General features: G+C 39.6%; 1 protein-coding gene, 2 non-coding genes and 1 pseudogene across 3 annotated transcripts; 2 read left to right on the top strand and 2 right to left on the bottom strand.

Moving 5' to 3' along the window:
• Nucleotides 1–274: 274 nt before the first annotated feature.
• Nucleotides 275–3,684, top strand: LOC148174010 (uncharacterized; annotated as a pseudogene).
• A 3,119-nt stretch (nucleotides 3,685–6,803) lies between these two features.
• Nucleotides 6,804–6,868, bottom strand: LOC148174009 (small nucleolar RNA SNORD36). Its single transcript, XR_015770218.1, has one exon. It is a non-coding gene; the product is annotated as a small nucleolar RNA SNORD36 (small nucleolar RNA).
• A 461-nt stretch (nucleotides 6,869–7,329) lies between these two features.
• Nucleotides 7,330–7,404, bottom strand: LOC148174008 (small nucleolar RNA SNORD36). The gene has a single exon (XR_015770215.1). It is a non-coding gene; the product is annotated as a small nucleolar RNA SNORD36 (small nucleolar RNA).
• Nucleotides 7,405–7,574: 170 nt separating this feature from the next.
• LOC148174007 (golgin subfamily A member 2-like) lies at nucleotides 7,575–10,941 on the top strand. Its single transcript, XM_088036236.1, has 3 exons — nucleotides 7,575–7,787; nucleotides 7,889–9,655; nucleotides 9,792–10,941. The coding sequence occupies exons 1-3, from the start codon at nucleotides 7,740–7,742 to the stop codon at nucleotides 10,863–10,865; spliced, it is 2,889 nt and encodes a 962-aa protein (XP_087892362.1). The 5' UTR covers nucleotides 7,575–7,739; the 3' UTR covers nucleotides 10,866–10,941.
• Nucleotides 10,942–15,981: the final 5,040 nt, after the last annotated feature.

Here is a 15,981-nt window from a genome sequence, read left to right as displayed (position 1 = left end):
TTACTATGTGTTAGCGTCCGTTTGACCGGGCCCCTTTTGATCCCAGTCCGTTCCTGTTGGACCAGGGCGTTGGCCACAATTATTCGGGACTCATCGGGTCACGAGTTAGGCCAGCGAGTACCGCCACAGGACCACGGGAGTACGGGGACCCATGACCGGAGGCACTTCGTCTGTACCATCGAACGATACATGTTTATGACTGCTCATGACTCAAGAGTGTACCAGAAAAGCATTAAAGCTTAATTTTGAAGTTTGACCTTTTGGTTTTATTAAGTCCTTAAATAATTTCTTCTAACATCAGAAGTGGGATAAAAGACCCGAGTGCCAGTGGAAATAAACCCAAGTGCCAGTTAACTTAGTTTTGCTAGTTTCTAAGTTACGTTAAGTGAAAACAAAAGAACAATGCCCAAAACGGGAGAAAAAGCCCGACGCAAAAGAAGTCGTACCCGGAGTCCGGAGTCTGACACACCACGACGCAAGAAGGGACATCGTAGCCGGAGTCGGAGTACGCACCGACGTCGGCGCCATGAGTCCCGGAAGGCTTCTAAACAGCGTAGCCGTCGTGAGGGAAGCTACACCCCTTCTGGCGTCCCTGACAGCGTCAGCGAGACCGTGTCCCGTCTGGGTGAAGCCATTGTAGACGGGATGAGTAAACTGACCGAGAACCTGGTGGTAAGAGAGGGAGCGCAGAGGGTAAGTGCTATCCCTAATGTGGGTACGATCGTTGCGGAATTCAACCCGATGCGAGACAGCATCGACGACTGGTTGGGTTCAGTGGACGAATACGCCACCATTTATCGCTGGGACGATAAAACAACGTCCCATTTGGCGTTAAGTAAGTTGCGAGGCCCTGCTGAGATTTGGTACCGAGCTTTGCCGTCCCGTGTCTTCTCCTGGCCGGAGTGGAAAGACATGTTGCATGTAAATTTCCGCCCGAAGCGTAATCTGCACAACTTGTTAAAAGACATGATGGCATGTCAACCGAAGGTTAATCAAAGTTTGTACGAATACGCTTTTTGCAAATTAGCACTCATTAACAAACTGAAATTGACCATTCCCGATGAAGACAAAGTAAATTTAATAGTCGGCGATATTAAAAATGAGAACGTCAAGTTTGCCATTGAAACGGCTGGAGTCAAAGATCCGCATCTTTTGGCGAGCCATTTGAAAACGCTAGAAATTGCGAATGCTGCTAGTGTAGGGGCCGGAACTGCAGGAACCAGTAGCGGTGGCGGTGCAACGCGTACGGCGTCGCCAAGAAAACACTTTAAAACATCGTGGTTCCAACCAAGGTCTTCCTGGTCTCAGCCGCGATCTCAGCCGAGTACCAGTCAGTTTGGCAAATGTTTTACTTGTGGTGATAAAAATCATCTTAAGAGAGATTGCCCGAAAGCGAAAGAGGGTAACGCAAAAAAAGTAAATGTTGTCCGGACCAACCCTTGACTAAATAACTTTTATAAGACTGTCCGCCTCAATAATTCCGAAATTAAATGTTATTTAGATTTAGGAAGTGAATGCTCTCTTATTACAAAATCAGCCGCTGAAGAACTTGGTCTCCAACAACTTCCGGTGGAACGTACGGTATCGTTGGTTACCTTGGCTGATGGTCCACCCATCATCCCTGATTTTTTTTGTCGCGCTGTTTTAAGTATCGATGACGTAACGCGCACTATTGAACTGTATATCGTCGAACATTGCGTCATCGGAGCTGAATTATTAATTGGGCAAAATTTCTCCGAACTTTACGATGTCAGTTATGGTAAAGTCGCTGGGCGTTTAGTTTTTCAGGATAACTCGGAAGCGAGGCCAACGAGCCCACAAACTAAATTAGTCACAGAAAATATTGTAAATGTTGGGATTTCCGACCCGTTAAATATAAAATTGTTATTAGACCTCTTAAATGCCTATCCGGAATGCATAGCTAGCTCCTTATCTGAAGTTGGGAAAACAAACTCAACCTCCATGTCGATTACGCTCACTTCATTAAAACCAATAGCTCGTCGACCTCGTATATTTTCAGACCATGAGCGTATACAAATTCGTGCAATGATTGACGACCTGAAGAAAAATAACATTATCCAAGAATCACATTCCCCGTATGCCAGCTCAGTATTATTAGTAAACAAGAAGAACGGCGATAAGCGTTTGTGTATAGATTAGAGGCCCTTGAATAAGATAACAGTTCACGATAAATCTCCCTCACCTCTTATAGAGGAACAGTTAAGACGGTTGTCAGGAGCCAAGTACTTTATTAGTTTAGATTTATTTTCTGGTTATCACCAAATACCGATTACGCAGCAGTTAAAAATACCTTTTCAAAAAGTAACGTAAACCCTCGTATTGGTCGTTGGATATTGGCACTTAACGAATATCAATATTCAATTGTACATAGAGCTGGACAACAAATACAACATGTTGATGCTCTAAGTCGAAATGCAATAACTGATGAGACGAAAGGTGTATTTGTAGCAATCATGCCAGAGGACACTTGGTTGTTGGCTGTTCAACAACAGGACTACAAGATTCAGAATATTAAAACGATTCTAGAATCTGGTGATTTTGATGGAAACAAACACATTTTCAAAACTTATACGTTGAAAGGAGGTAAAGTTTCTAGACTCACAGCTTTTGGGTCTAGGTGGGTTGTTCCTGATTGTGTCCGCTTTCAGTTATTAAAAATGACACACGACGATGCAGGACATTTTGCTGCTGAGAAAACGTTAGAGTTATTGTCAAGTAAATATTGGTTCAAAGGGATGCGTCGATTCGTTAAAAAGTATGTCGCCAATTGTCTCAACTGCCTCTATTTTAAAAATCCCTCCGGCAAATCTCAAGGTTCTCTACATCTCATTCCAAAAATCGCCAAGCCCTTTTCACACAATATCCATGCAGATCATTTAGAACCCTTTGTTAAAAGTAAATCCGGTAACACCACCTCCTCGTTTAAAAGAAAAAAAAATGAAAAATACCAAAACTAAACATGTCATCAGTTCACTGAATGATTTGATCAAAAATTTTGGAGTACCAAGGCGCATTATAACCGATAGGGGTACTTGTTTTACAAGTGAACATTTCAAAAGTTTTTGCGCAAAAATAGGAAGTCTTCATTACCTTAATGCCGTAGCTATGCCTCGTGGCAATGGTCAAGTTGAACGCTATAATCGTACAATCTTAAACTCATTAGCAACAATGGGCGCAAATGATACAGATCGCAGATGGGACAAAAATGTACCTAATATCCAGCTTGGTCTCAATGGTACCCTGAATAAAGCAATTAATGTGACGCCGAGCGAAGCTCTAATGGGTTTTCGTGTAAGTTCACAGGGCCACTTACAAGTGGAAGATGTAGTGGACGTCACAAGGGTGCGGGAGAGGATGACGCAGTTTACCGATCAGTACCAGGCTGAGCAAAAGAGGCGGTTTGATCAGAAGCGTTGTCCTGCGCATCCGTATGCTGAGGGTGATTTGGTCCTGGTTCGAGTGACGAGTACTCCGGGCACAGGAAAAAGTCATAAGTTGCTACCCCGGTGGCGAGGACCGTTCAGGGTTGCCAAGGAGTTGGGCAACGAACGCTACGAAATTTCAGATATTCCTGGGAGTAGTCGCTCGAGGTTGAGGTATAACGGTGTGGCTGGAGTCGATAATATGAGGCCATGGATCCGTTATGAGGACCAGCAGAACTGAGTTGCATGGGTGGGACCCATGGGCAGAACTGAGTTGCATGGGTGGGACCCATGGGCAGAACTGAGTTGCATGGGTGGGACCCATGGGCAGAACTGAGTGGCATGAGTGTATCTCATGGGTGGCCGGAGTTCCATGAAGGCCGGGTGGACTCAGTTGGACTCAGTTGGACTCAGTTGCAGAGAGAACTCAGTTGCACAGGTGGGATCCTGTGGTTCACAGATGTAGTCTGTGGTATGCGGGTGCATCCTGTCGATCACGGATGTGATATGGGGGTGTATCCCGTGTCAGGGGTGGTTGTGAGTCCACTCCTGGTCAGAGTAGTTACGGTTCCGGTCTCGGTGGTGTGAGGCAGCGGTGCTGACAGTTGCGAAGCTGGAGTTGGTCCCCGGGCGCCCGTTGCGAGAATTGGAATTGGCATGGTGCAAGCGGCGGTGCGCGCCAGTAGGCCGCGGGAAGATGAGTATGTAATGAGTAAATGGAGTGATGGTTAAAAGTTATACTCAGTAAATGGACCAATGGTTGTAGCTGTATTTGGAACTAATGGAAAAATTGAGACCAGTAAGCCAAATAAGTTGGGAGATCTTTGAGATCTGGAGACCAGTCAGTCAATTAAGTTGGAGGTCTAAGCCAAATGTGATGGAGGTCTGAGAGCAGTTCCGAGAGCAGTCAACCAGATGGGGTCGCGGAATACGGGGCAGCTTGTACAGCGGGTTCGCGGTTGGCTGTCAGCGGGTAGCCGCGGATTGTCCGCCACAGGCGAGAGGAAGTGCTACTCTGGGATCACTGACTGTGCTAGTTGCAGGGTGGTCATTAGAATAAGGCATGCACTAGTTTAATTGCAACATTAGTTTTTAAGTATCTTTTAAGTATTTTTAGTTTCGTTTCATTTATTAGTATAGTTATGTTTTGATACTAATAAACTTGGCCAAGTTTGTTCTCCTCTTTACAGGAATTTAGTTGCTGCAACATGCATACACATCTGTAGTCGAATGGCGACGATTCCACAGCATTGCATTTTTTTTTTCTTTTGTTTTGTGTATAGTCACAACTAGAGTTCTTAGACTTTCAATTGAGTTTCAGTCCACCACTGGACTTGGAGTGAGGACACTCTCAATGTCAGGAATGGCCGAATGTTAGCGTCCGTTTGACCGGGCCCCTTTTGATCCCAGTCCGTTCCTGTTGGACCAGGGCGTTGGCCACAATTATTCGGGACTCATCGGGTCACGAGTTAGGCCAGCGAGTACCGCCACAGGACCACGGGAGTACGGGGACCCATGACCGGAGGCACTTCGTCTGTACCATCGAACGATACATGTTTATGACTGCTCATGACTCAAGAGTGTACCAGAAAAGCATTAAAGCTTAATTTTGAAGTTTGACCTTTTGGTTTTATTAAGTCCTTAAATAATTTCTTCTAACATATGGCTTTGAATACTGGAAATTTAAATTATGGGGAGTAGAGTTCTGCAATGTTGCCATTTTCCTAATTTTCTTTTAGCCCTCCTGCGAAAACAGAGAGTCTGGAATTTTTTTTAACATTTTTTTGGTACTCTGGGGGACCACCCAATTACCCCTTCAAGGTGGTGCGCCACTTTCCGGACACCTGTATGTCCTTCTCAATTTATTTAAACATAATATAATAGCTAAGTCGTTTATCGTTGAGTATGTTGTGGGTTTCCCAGAATCAAATATCCGTTTATACATTCCACAATAACTCTATCAACGTTTGAAAGATTATTTAAAGGTCAAACCAAAGTAGTACAATTTTCATAAAAAAAAAATGAAACAACGAAATAACGATAAATAACGACCAGTCTATACAAATCCAGTGAAACATAATTTTCTCGGTTTGATAAAAACATTCCCACTCATATTTTATTCTGAAATCGAAAACATATGCTTGATTCTTATCCATGTATAAGAAAACTTTATAAATATTCACTACTGGATATATTTACCACTTTCATAAAATCAGCTTTATCAGCATTTCTATGGGAAATCTGGAAAAAAAAACAGGAAAGTTCATAGCTTTGGTCCATGGACTTAATTTATTAAATTGAATATAAATAACGCTTTGATAAACCCCAGACAACGCAATTTTTGCTTTTTTATCTTTATAAGCTGAAAAAAGCACAGAGAGAAAAACAAAATTCTTATCTGGCTATTCATGCGTGTAATTCCCCGATTCAAACTAAACACTGATAACACCCGATGATAACGCTGTGGTTTTCGATTACGGCAACGTGTATAAAGAGTATTCCATAACGTTCGCACTTCCTTCTAGGCCCACATATTAGGTGTCAAATTAGATCATGTTTTTATTTAGTAACAAGCAAATAGAAGATAAGACAAATTTGAGCAAACTGCTATCGTTGAGTCGTTTATTAACTTCACCAAACCGCGAAATTATACAGAGTGTGTCGTAAGTCACGGATAAACATGTTTAGAAAGTTAAATATAAAGTACCTATTGTCGAAAAAATTATTTTTGTGAATAACGTATTTCTTGAGATATTCAGTATTACTGAGCTAATTTGGCAACACTATTATGAGTTGTTCATTAACCCAACTAAATCGCAAAGTTGTAGAGCGAAATCTAAATTTTTTGGATTTTTTTATTTTAAAGCAAAAGCAAAATATCGAACTAAAATTCGGCAATTTTAGTGTTATAGCTTTCAAATTTGGACAAACTACTATCTTTGAGTTATGCATTAACTACACCAAATCGTAAAATTATTTTCACAATTTCTCGTTCGTGACTATATTGCTTAAAATAAATTTTATACGGGACTATAGGCAATCTCTAACAAAAATACCGGGTTTTTAATAAGAGAGTAATTTATGTATTAAAAGTTACTTCTATTATTTATGTAACTGGGAGAAATTCAGAAGAAAAAACTTTGCAAGAGCATTTAAGCAGGTGTGGTTAAAATAAATATTCTTTTTCACTAATAAAATTTTATTTTAGCTACAAAACCAATAATTCATCGCATCTTTTAAAATCCTACGATTTCTTGTACCCCAAGGAGTAATATTGACATCTCTAAAGGTGTTCGTTTCCTGAAAGTTAAAACTTGGTTAGTACATCACATGGTTGAACAAACTTCAATGATAAAATTTTGTGATCAGTATCACATGTCTTCATTAAAAATATTTCAGGTGAAGAAATTCAAGCATCATTTAAAATTTTGAAAAAACAGGTTCATTTATAAATACGAACCTTGCAAATTTTCATCAGCGCTTCTCTAAGATTGGGCTGACTTCACTATCTGTAGACCTGAAACAAAAAATCTATTTTAATATCCAAAATTTCAAATCATTTGTGTTTAAATAAAAACATTCTTCAGACGTATATTTGGTGGTAGTAAATTATCTGCATTGATTCTCAGATAGCAAATACTAATCATCAGATAAACATAAAATGAGGAAATCAAGTAAAATTAACATACCTCTAAGCTGCTTCAGATGCCCATCTCAGTTCCTGGCTATATCGGGGCTGTTCATCCTGTCTTCAGTGCGGGACACTTAAGGGACATTCCAGAGTTTCACGTGTCTTTCCACCGGTTCTTTATTCAAGTTTTCCATTATCTAAGACAATTCGTTATGTAATGCAGGTAAAAACAATTAAATAAAAAAGTAGTAGAAGAACAATCAGTATTAAAAAGCTCGATTATTAAGTCAACAGAAATTTCTGAAGATAAAGGTAATCATCATTATTTATACCAAAACTTTCACTTCCTTCGAATTATACATAATACTTACTTTATTTCCACGTCTTTAAAATAGGGAAAATATAATGGATGAACACAGAAAGAAATGAATTGCAAAATAAATTCAGGCACCATCGTTCTTGTCACTTCCGAAACGTCTCATAAAATGACAGAAAAAACTAGTGAGATTCGATTGCCAACCGTGCTTGAACGCTGCCAACTCAACAAAACAAATTTCCCTACACCGCGTAAGAGCGCCAACTGTGGCAACAAAATATCCCCGTCAAAATTTGACGTTTAAGCAGTGACGTGTGACGTTAATTTGACACATGTCAGGTTGATAAACATGGCCGATATGTCAAAAGCCCAAAAACTAGCATCTGCAAGAAAAAAGGTAAATAAGCCTAAAAACTAAGTTCCTTTTTTTTGCTTTCATCTTCACAAACATGGCATAAATTAATTTTTATCAAAGTTATATTCTGTCTTTAATTGCAGTTCAAAGAATTAAAAAAAGAAAAAAAGAAAAGCGCTGTTCCAAAAACTGAAGACACCTCTGACTCTATCCCAACCAGTCGGGAACAGACTCCTGTGGAAAATGTTATCAATCCTTCAGAGACTTCAGAGCCAGCACAGCTCCCAAATTATTTCCAAAACAGTTTTCCACAGCCTATGGCGTTCTTTGATAGTTTTGTTCAGAATAATGGAAATGTAGCTCCTTCAGAGTCACCCCTTACAAACATGTTTTCTAGTACATATGGTCATGAAAATGTGAACAACTTTCACCAAGTTCTAAGTAACACTTACCAGAGTAATGAAGACGTCCAAGAAGTCCCTAAGATTGAACCTGAATTGCCTGATATTCACAGTGAAGTAGTTGCAGATTTTCACGCTTTTGATGCCATAAATTTGCAGTCAAATTCTCAGCAGCCACAATTGTCAGGGGTGGAAAGCTTACTCCAAATATCTAATCATATGGCGGAACTTATCAACCCCACGTCAGAGTCCCCAAGTGCAGTTATAGAATCCCAATTGGAAACACGTAATCAAGAATTAGCCGCGCTTTTAAGCCAAGAAAAACTAAAATCGGAACAATTGTCTGCCACGCTAAATGAATATCTCATTAAAATTGCTCAACTTGAAGCTGAACTCAGAGCTAAAGAACTCAACACCGACAACAAAGTAGATCAAGAAATAAGTAGCTTACAAGAGCAGCTTCAATGTCACATGCAGACTGTTGGGATCCTCGTCGCTGAAAAAACAGAACTCGTAGCGAACTTATCTCAATTTCAATCTGTCGCGAATCAAAAATCTAGCGAATGTGAAGAGTTGCAAGGACGGTTGAAGACGTCGCGGTCCCGCGTTGCAGAACTCGAGCGCGAAATTGCTCTATTAAAAAACGAAAAATCGCAGTATGATAATCAAGGAAAAGAACAAAACACAGAACTTGAAAAACTGAAGACATCCCATCAACAGTTGAAAGACGAAAGAGACGAACTAATGCAAGACCTGCTAGAAGTGCGGGAGAAACTGAAAAGTAGTTCTGAAAGTAATCTAATCTTTCAACAACAAATCGGGGAATTATCCAACCAACTTTCCCTGGCCAACATCAAAATTCAACAGTTGACCACTGGGGAAATCGACCACGCAAGTGGACAAGTTGAACAACTCACTCAAGAAAAGTTTGCACTTGAGAAGCAAGTCTCTGAGTTAAATTACACCATTAAAACCATTACAAAAGAACGGGAGGAATCGAGTATTCAGTACCAACAATACGCTCAACAGTTAAACGCGCAGATTGCTAACATGGCGACACGACTTGACAAGCTCCAGAAAGAAAACGAATCTCTTCAGATACAAGAGCAAAATCGAATTAAGCACATTGGAGAGTTGGAAAAACAGCTACAAAATATTCAGAATGACCAAGTGGCATTTGCTGTTCAAAAAAATAACGGGGAAACAAGAGTCGAACTTGATGCCGCTCTGGAGTTGGTTGAAAAATTAAAACTGGAGAATACGGAGTTGCAAGAGGGTAGTATTAAAATAACGAACGAGAAGGAGATGTTGATGAAAGATTTAGAAGCGAAAGGGGAAAGCGTTCGGCAGTTGGAAGAATTGGTGGAGAATCTGCGGGGTAACCAGCCGGACACGGCGAAATTACTGGCCACGATGGAGAGCGACAAGGTGGCTGCGTCTAGAGCGGTTTCGCAGAACACGGAGCTCAAGAAGCAGATGGACAGCATGCAAGAAGTTTTCATGAAAATGGTAAGTGGAAACCTTATTTAGACGGTTTACATTACAATTATTGCATAATAAACAGTTGTTTGTCTGTAAATAAATGAGTCATTTTTTTATTTTTTACTGTTATGTAAATATTGTAAACAAAATGTCGTTTTTTCAGAACAACGACAAGATTGAGCTTATCGAAAAACTGTCGATTGAACAGCGCAATAACAAAGATCTCTTTGAGAAATTACAGAAGACGGAAATCCACCTTCAGACTCTAGCTGATGCTATAGAAATCAAAGACAAAGAGTTATCGCACCTTCGCGAGAGCTCCCTCCAACTCGACAAGCAAGTTCTTCAGTCAGAGCAATTGAACGATCGGCTTCGGCACTACGAAGCTCGAGATAACAGTAATCATTCTCTGCAAAATGAGTTACAGGAAGCTAAACAATTGGTAGAAAAACTAACTACGGAAATCTCTCAATTTAAAGAAAATCCTCGATCTTCTGAAATGAAAGATGAAATTGATAACATAAACGGCACGGCGGAAGACGATAATACAGAACTCGTTGAATTGAGACGAAAACTTGAGGAAGTAGAATTGAAAAACAAAGCATTGGAAGCGAAACTAACAACAGGCGAAGAACCTCCGAGGGATTCCAATCATAATGATCAATGGACCGTTTTGGATAAAGACGCCGCCATGAAGCACTTGGAGGATAAGTTTATGAAGACTATGGAGGATATCGCTAATTTAACGGAAGAGAAACAACGGTTGGAACATTTGGTGTTACAACTTCAAGGCGAAACAGAGACAATCGGCGAATATGTGGCGCTCTATCAACAGCAAAGAAGCTTACTTAAACAAAAAGCAATCGAAAAAGATCAGCAATTATCACAATTAGCGAGCGATAGAGAACAGATGAAGAATAAATTAGAAAAACTTAATGAACTAGTGAAAAAATTGGTGCTAGAGAAAGGGACAGTTCCACCCGAATTATTGGAACATCACGATGATTTGAAGACAGACAATAGATTGTGTGAAGAGCACGCTAAAATGCACAATGAAATCAATAAGATTGCCCAACATAGTTTTACGGTTGAACCGAATAATTGTGATAGTCAGAGTACAGAAACTGCTGAGCAGATTATAGCACTGCTGTCCGAAATTAAGAGTAGTAATTTGGTGCAGCCTGCAGAAAACTTCCATCATTGCCCATGGTGTTCCGGACAGCTTATTACGGTGTAAAATGTCTTCTTGGTTGTCTTGTGATGTATATTATATGGAAGTATTTTAAATAGCTTGATTAAATTTTATTACTGCAGTTGAGATTTATTCGCTTCAATAAAAAACGTGTTTGCCCGGCGCATCCACCATTTTTATTTTTGACAAAAGTTTTTTTCAAAAATAATTGTATGTTGAGGCAATTGGAGGATTACAAAATAAATTCAAGCTCCATCTCTCGTACGCTCGTTTTGTTTTAAATTAATCAAATCACGCAATTCAACATGAAGCAATCTAAATGCTGCGGGGGTGAGTATTAACAACCACCTTGGTTCTATCAATACTATCGTTTTATTTACAAAAGCCTATCTAATATAATATTAATTTGAATTAAATATAACAGCGATGTTAAAAATGTTATGTAAATCTATTGTACGTAAACATTACAACCGACGTAACTAGTTTACGGTCGCTGGTACGCAACCGTATTCTGCTGTCGATGCATCCACAACTAATTGTCACATCTGGATTGCTCCACCGTGGACTGTGAGCCGCTCTGCTTTCGACACTTCCAGGTGAACAATCCCTGATTAATCGATGATTAATCATATTGGCGAAAGTGACGAAATGGGTTGCGGACCTTTCCAGCAGAATGTTGTCTCATTCGTGGCATTAAGGTTGAGTACTGCAGCCTTGATCCCCTGGATGATACACTGAAACATCAGCTGACCACAGTATTTTGTTTCACATCAAGTTATTTATAGTATGACATTCGTATTACAACTATTCAATCCCCCTTTAAAATAATTGCTACATAATTAAGTACTAGTTTCCCATGAATTACTAATTCCCATTAATAAAGAAAACACCTGAGAAGACTTCTTTTGTCACCATCCCTTACTCACCTTCAGTGACAAAGGGACTGGAAAGAATTTTCCAGGGTTTGGATCTCAAAGTAGTTTTTACTTTAGACCGAGTAGGAACAACAGAAAAGTCGGGGATTTATGAAATTAAATGTAAAGACTGTGATCAGAAATATATTGGGCAAACAAGAAGGTCAATTTTAAAACGGTTCAAAGAGCATCAAGCTCATCTCAAATTTGGAAGGTTTGAAAAATCAAGTGTTTTTGACAATGACCACCACATTGATGAAAGTTGTCTTCGTTTAATTAAAAATGTAAATAATTGTAAATTTCTAGACATTTATGAAAGTCTAGAAATATTTAGGAACAAAAATGTAATAATGAACTCAGACAACGGCACCATCCCCTCCTCTTCCCTCTACTCCCTTCTACCTGCGCCAAAGGGTGCGCGTCGACAAGCTTTTAGTATATAAGCACGAATTATTTGTTAGTTTTTAGTTTAATCATCGCTCTGATTTTTTGTTGTCAAAACAGCATTTTTTGTCAAAATTTGGTGTTTGGGAATAAATTGTAATTTTCATAACTAACTGGCTTAACTTAAGTTCGCGACAACCCTGATATGGAGTAGTTATGGAATAATTCCCAACCCCTAATGGTTGAAGCTCTACCACTTCCTGTTGTGCTTGTTTCTTGTTTAGTAACCTCCTCCATAACTGCGTGATGAGCGATTTTTCTCCAATGTTATTTCTGCAGCTCTTCTCTCAGTTGATCTTCTTTTTCTTTGACAAAGTCAAACTTGCCACCGCGAGCCTGAAGTAGCCAGAAACCACCATCGGTACTTTCTAAGTTCCAACATTCTTTTCTGATGAAAGCTGTCATGTGCTGATTTCCTCCATGTAAGGCTTGTAGATGCGCTTCGCTGATGATGAGACTTCCTAGATCACCTTTTCCTGAGATGATTATCGGATGCTCGTCATATTTCCTTCTTCTATCATCGTATCTTCTTCTACTGCGACGTTTGGCCACTTTTCCTTCTCTATGACTTAGTTCAATGTGTTCTCGCTTGAACTCGTTGTCATCTTCACATTGTTTTTGTTGCTTACTCAGCCGTCTCTCGGGTTGTAGTGACCTTGCTACCGCCCGTGACCTAGATTCCGCAAGTTCAGAATTATCACTTTTGAATGGAATTCTGACGACGTATTTTCCATCCATGTCTCGTTTTGTTGTTTCTTCATACAGGTTCTGACACATTTATTCTTCATTTGTCAGCTGTTGCTCCATTGAAACTTCTTGTTTCTCCCAAAATTTGTTCATATTTTGGTCTTCTTGAGCCCGTGTCATCAAATCGCCATTTGCTTTTGTGACTGAGCTGCTTCCGGAAATTATCCATCCCAATTGGGTATTTTGACATAACAACCCATTTTCTGTCTTTTTGATTCCATCTAAAAGAATCTCACGGAACTCCTTTGCTCCCAAAATGACGTCTATCGGACCTGGTGTGTGAAACGTTGGATCCGCAATGACCACGTTTTTCCAATCGTCCTTCACGAAATCTCTCCGGTGCTTCGGAGTATTTTCGGTTAACTTAGGTAGTATAATTGCATCTGCCGATAATTCAAATGCTCCTGACATCCTTGCTTTGCGAACAAATCGAATTTTTTGGCTGCTAAATTTGGGTTTCTCATCCCCAATCCCCGAAACTTCTGCTCTAATCTTTGTCCGCAGTAGTCCTAACTGACAGGCTGCTTCTTCCGTAGCAAATGCAGACTGCGATTTGGGATCAATAAGTGCTCGTAAGTACTGGAAATTGCCGGACGCATTCTTCACTCGGATTAATGCCGTCGCCAGCAATACCGTTTCGTCGTAACGAGAGATATGGCTTGCTAATTTTGTCCATTGAAGTTTTGGTTTCTCTGACTCCATTTTTTTCTGACTGACTGGTTTTTCTTCATCCCGATGCATAAGGGTATGATGAGTTTTCCCACAGACGCGACATTTACTCTGTGAGAAGCATTTCTTCCCGAATTCATGACTAAGACAGTTATAGCAAAGTTTTCGTTCCCTCGCAAAGTTAAAACCGTTTATCAACATCAAACGATTTAAATTCAGGGCATGCATACATTGCGTGTGACAAAGAACAAAATTTGCAACTTGGCTTGTTTGATGTTGGAGACTCCTTGAAGCTGGTTGCGTTTTCTCGTTCCGATTTCTTTCCAAGATGATGAACTGCTTCCAACGCCTGGAATCTTTTCATCAAGAACTTCAGCACACTCTCCAAGGATTGTGCTTCAAAAGCGAAGTTTCAACTTAATCTCTTCAGCTGTTTCTACCATTTTGTTAGGCAGCACTCTCACTTTCCTTGTTAAAAACACTTTTTCCACGAGCGGCCACTCCCGTTTCGCGAAAACTTTAGGAATTTGGCAACGTTTTGCCCACTTGAATCTTGCACACTACAAGATTTTGCCACGACGATAAACTTAACTTGCTCGAAGGACCATGTTGAGGGGGTGAGTATTAACAACCACCTTGGTTCTATCAATACTATCGTTTTATTCACAAAAGCCTATCTAATATAATATTAATTTCAATTAAATATAACAGTGATGTTAAAAATGTTACAACCGACGTAACTACACTTGCGTGCAAATGTATCGGGCCATCTTGAAAATTTCACTTCAACTGAAAAATTTTCTAAAACAAATATGTCGGTTTTGAACAAAAAGGGCATCATTTGAAAGCTTGTTTCGTTCTGTTTAAGATGACAAATAAGTTCAAAGTTAATTTTATTAATAACCACATTACCAGCTTTTAAAGTAAAAATGTCCAATTTTCTCACTGTTACAAATCCGATTTCATGCTTTTTTTAGGCTGAAAATGCTCAGCAAACCATTTTGTGGTAACTTCTATTTGACGCGTTTGACATATCAAACAGGCAAAAAATAATTTAAGTTCTAAAAAATGTATACTTCGGCTGTAAAAGCAGCCCAAGCAGTTGCTTCACTTGAAACGGGACTCATCAGCGAGATGGGTCTCGTCGCTTAAATTTAAGCCTTGCAACAATTCAAAAACTACAGCAGAGGTACTTAGGAACTAGTGCCTTACAAGTAGGCCAAAAACTGAAAAACTTGTTGCAACATCTCCAAGAAATGATCGATTTTTTGGCACAACGTCATTAAAGGATTGGAGATTAAATGCTGTGCAGCTAAAACAACGGGTACATAAAGTTCAAAGAGTAGATGTTAGTGAATGAACTGTGGGGTGAAGTTTGAAGGAAAAGAATTTGACATCTCAAAAAGTTGCAGCTGGTCCAACATTAACTGCAGCTCACCGAAAATCTCGATTGCAATTTGCTAGAGATCATTTAGACTGGACTTTTGAGCAATGAAGTAAAGTTATGTTGTTAGATGGAACCAAACTGTGCTTACACGAAAATAACAGAAGAGTAAAAGTGTACAGAAGACCTGGGGAGCGATTTGCACAATGCTGCATAAACGAACAGATCAGTTATGGTGGCGCTTCATACATGATCTAGAGCGGTTTTTAAGTGAAGGAAAAACAGATCATGTTTTTGTGACTGGTTCTTGAATTGGCAAACGCAAAAGGGGTTTAACAGTCTAGAGATACATAGTGGATATTCTGCAAGAACCTGTAATGCCTTATGCTTATTATTAGGGCTAATGGTGGCAGCACCCGTTATTAAAAATAAAAAATTCTTTGGTTAATCAATTGTACTTAAATGCTGCATGTTTGCTTTTTCTTTAAGTTTTACTAAAAATCCAGAAAACTTATTAAATAATAAGTGCACGATGGTATGAATAAGAAATTCTTATATAAGAAAGTAGAATCTTTCAAATGGTACCATTTTTCCTAAATTCTAATAAGTCGTTTTTGAATCATAATCATTTGAATTTAAATTTTTTAAGTGGCCCGATACATTTGCACGCAAGTGTAGTTTACGGTCGCTGGTACCCAACCGTATTCTGCTGTCGATGCATCCACAACTAATTGTTACATCAGGATTGCTCCACCGTGGACTGGGAGCCGTTCTACTTTCGACACTTCCAGGTGAACAATCCCTGATTAATCGATGATTAATCACTAAAAAAAACCTGTTACGCCACTGCTAGACCTAATTGCCTCACTTGGCCAAAGTGCAAATGCGCAAATTATCAGCAGATTTTACGTTCGTCGTCGCCTCCAGATTATTCCCTATCTTTTTCCCTTCTATAAGACCTATGATACTTTTTCTCTCTTTATCAAACAAACATGTGCCGCCA

This window comes from Gnatocerus cornutus, chromosome 5 (genome assembly GCF_029298725.1).
Source record: "Gnatocerus cornutus isolate USDA-ARS CGAHR chromosome 5, icGnaCorn1.1, whole genome shotgun sequence".
NCBI classification, from domain to species: Eukaryota; Metazoa; Arthropoda; class Insecta; order Coleoptera; family Tenebrionidae; genus Gnatocerus; species Gnatocerus cornutus.
This window is presented reverse-complemented; position numbering and strand designations above follow the sequence as displayed.

Coding starts and splice junctions, on each gene's coding strand:
- LOC148174007 (XM_088036236.1), top strand. CDS start 7,740: ATGGCCGATATGTCAAAAGCCCAAAAACTAGCATCTGCAAGAAAAAAG. Junction 7,788..7,888: donor TAGCATCTGCAAGAAAAAAG/GTAAATAAGCCT, acceptor CTTTAATTGCAG/TTCAAAGAATTAAAAAAAGA. Junction 9,656..9,791: donor AAGAAGTTTTCATGAAAATG/GTAAGTGGAAAC, acceptor TCGTTTTTTCAG/AACAACGACAAGATTGAGCT.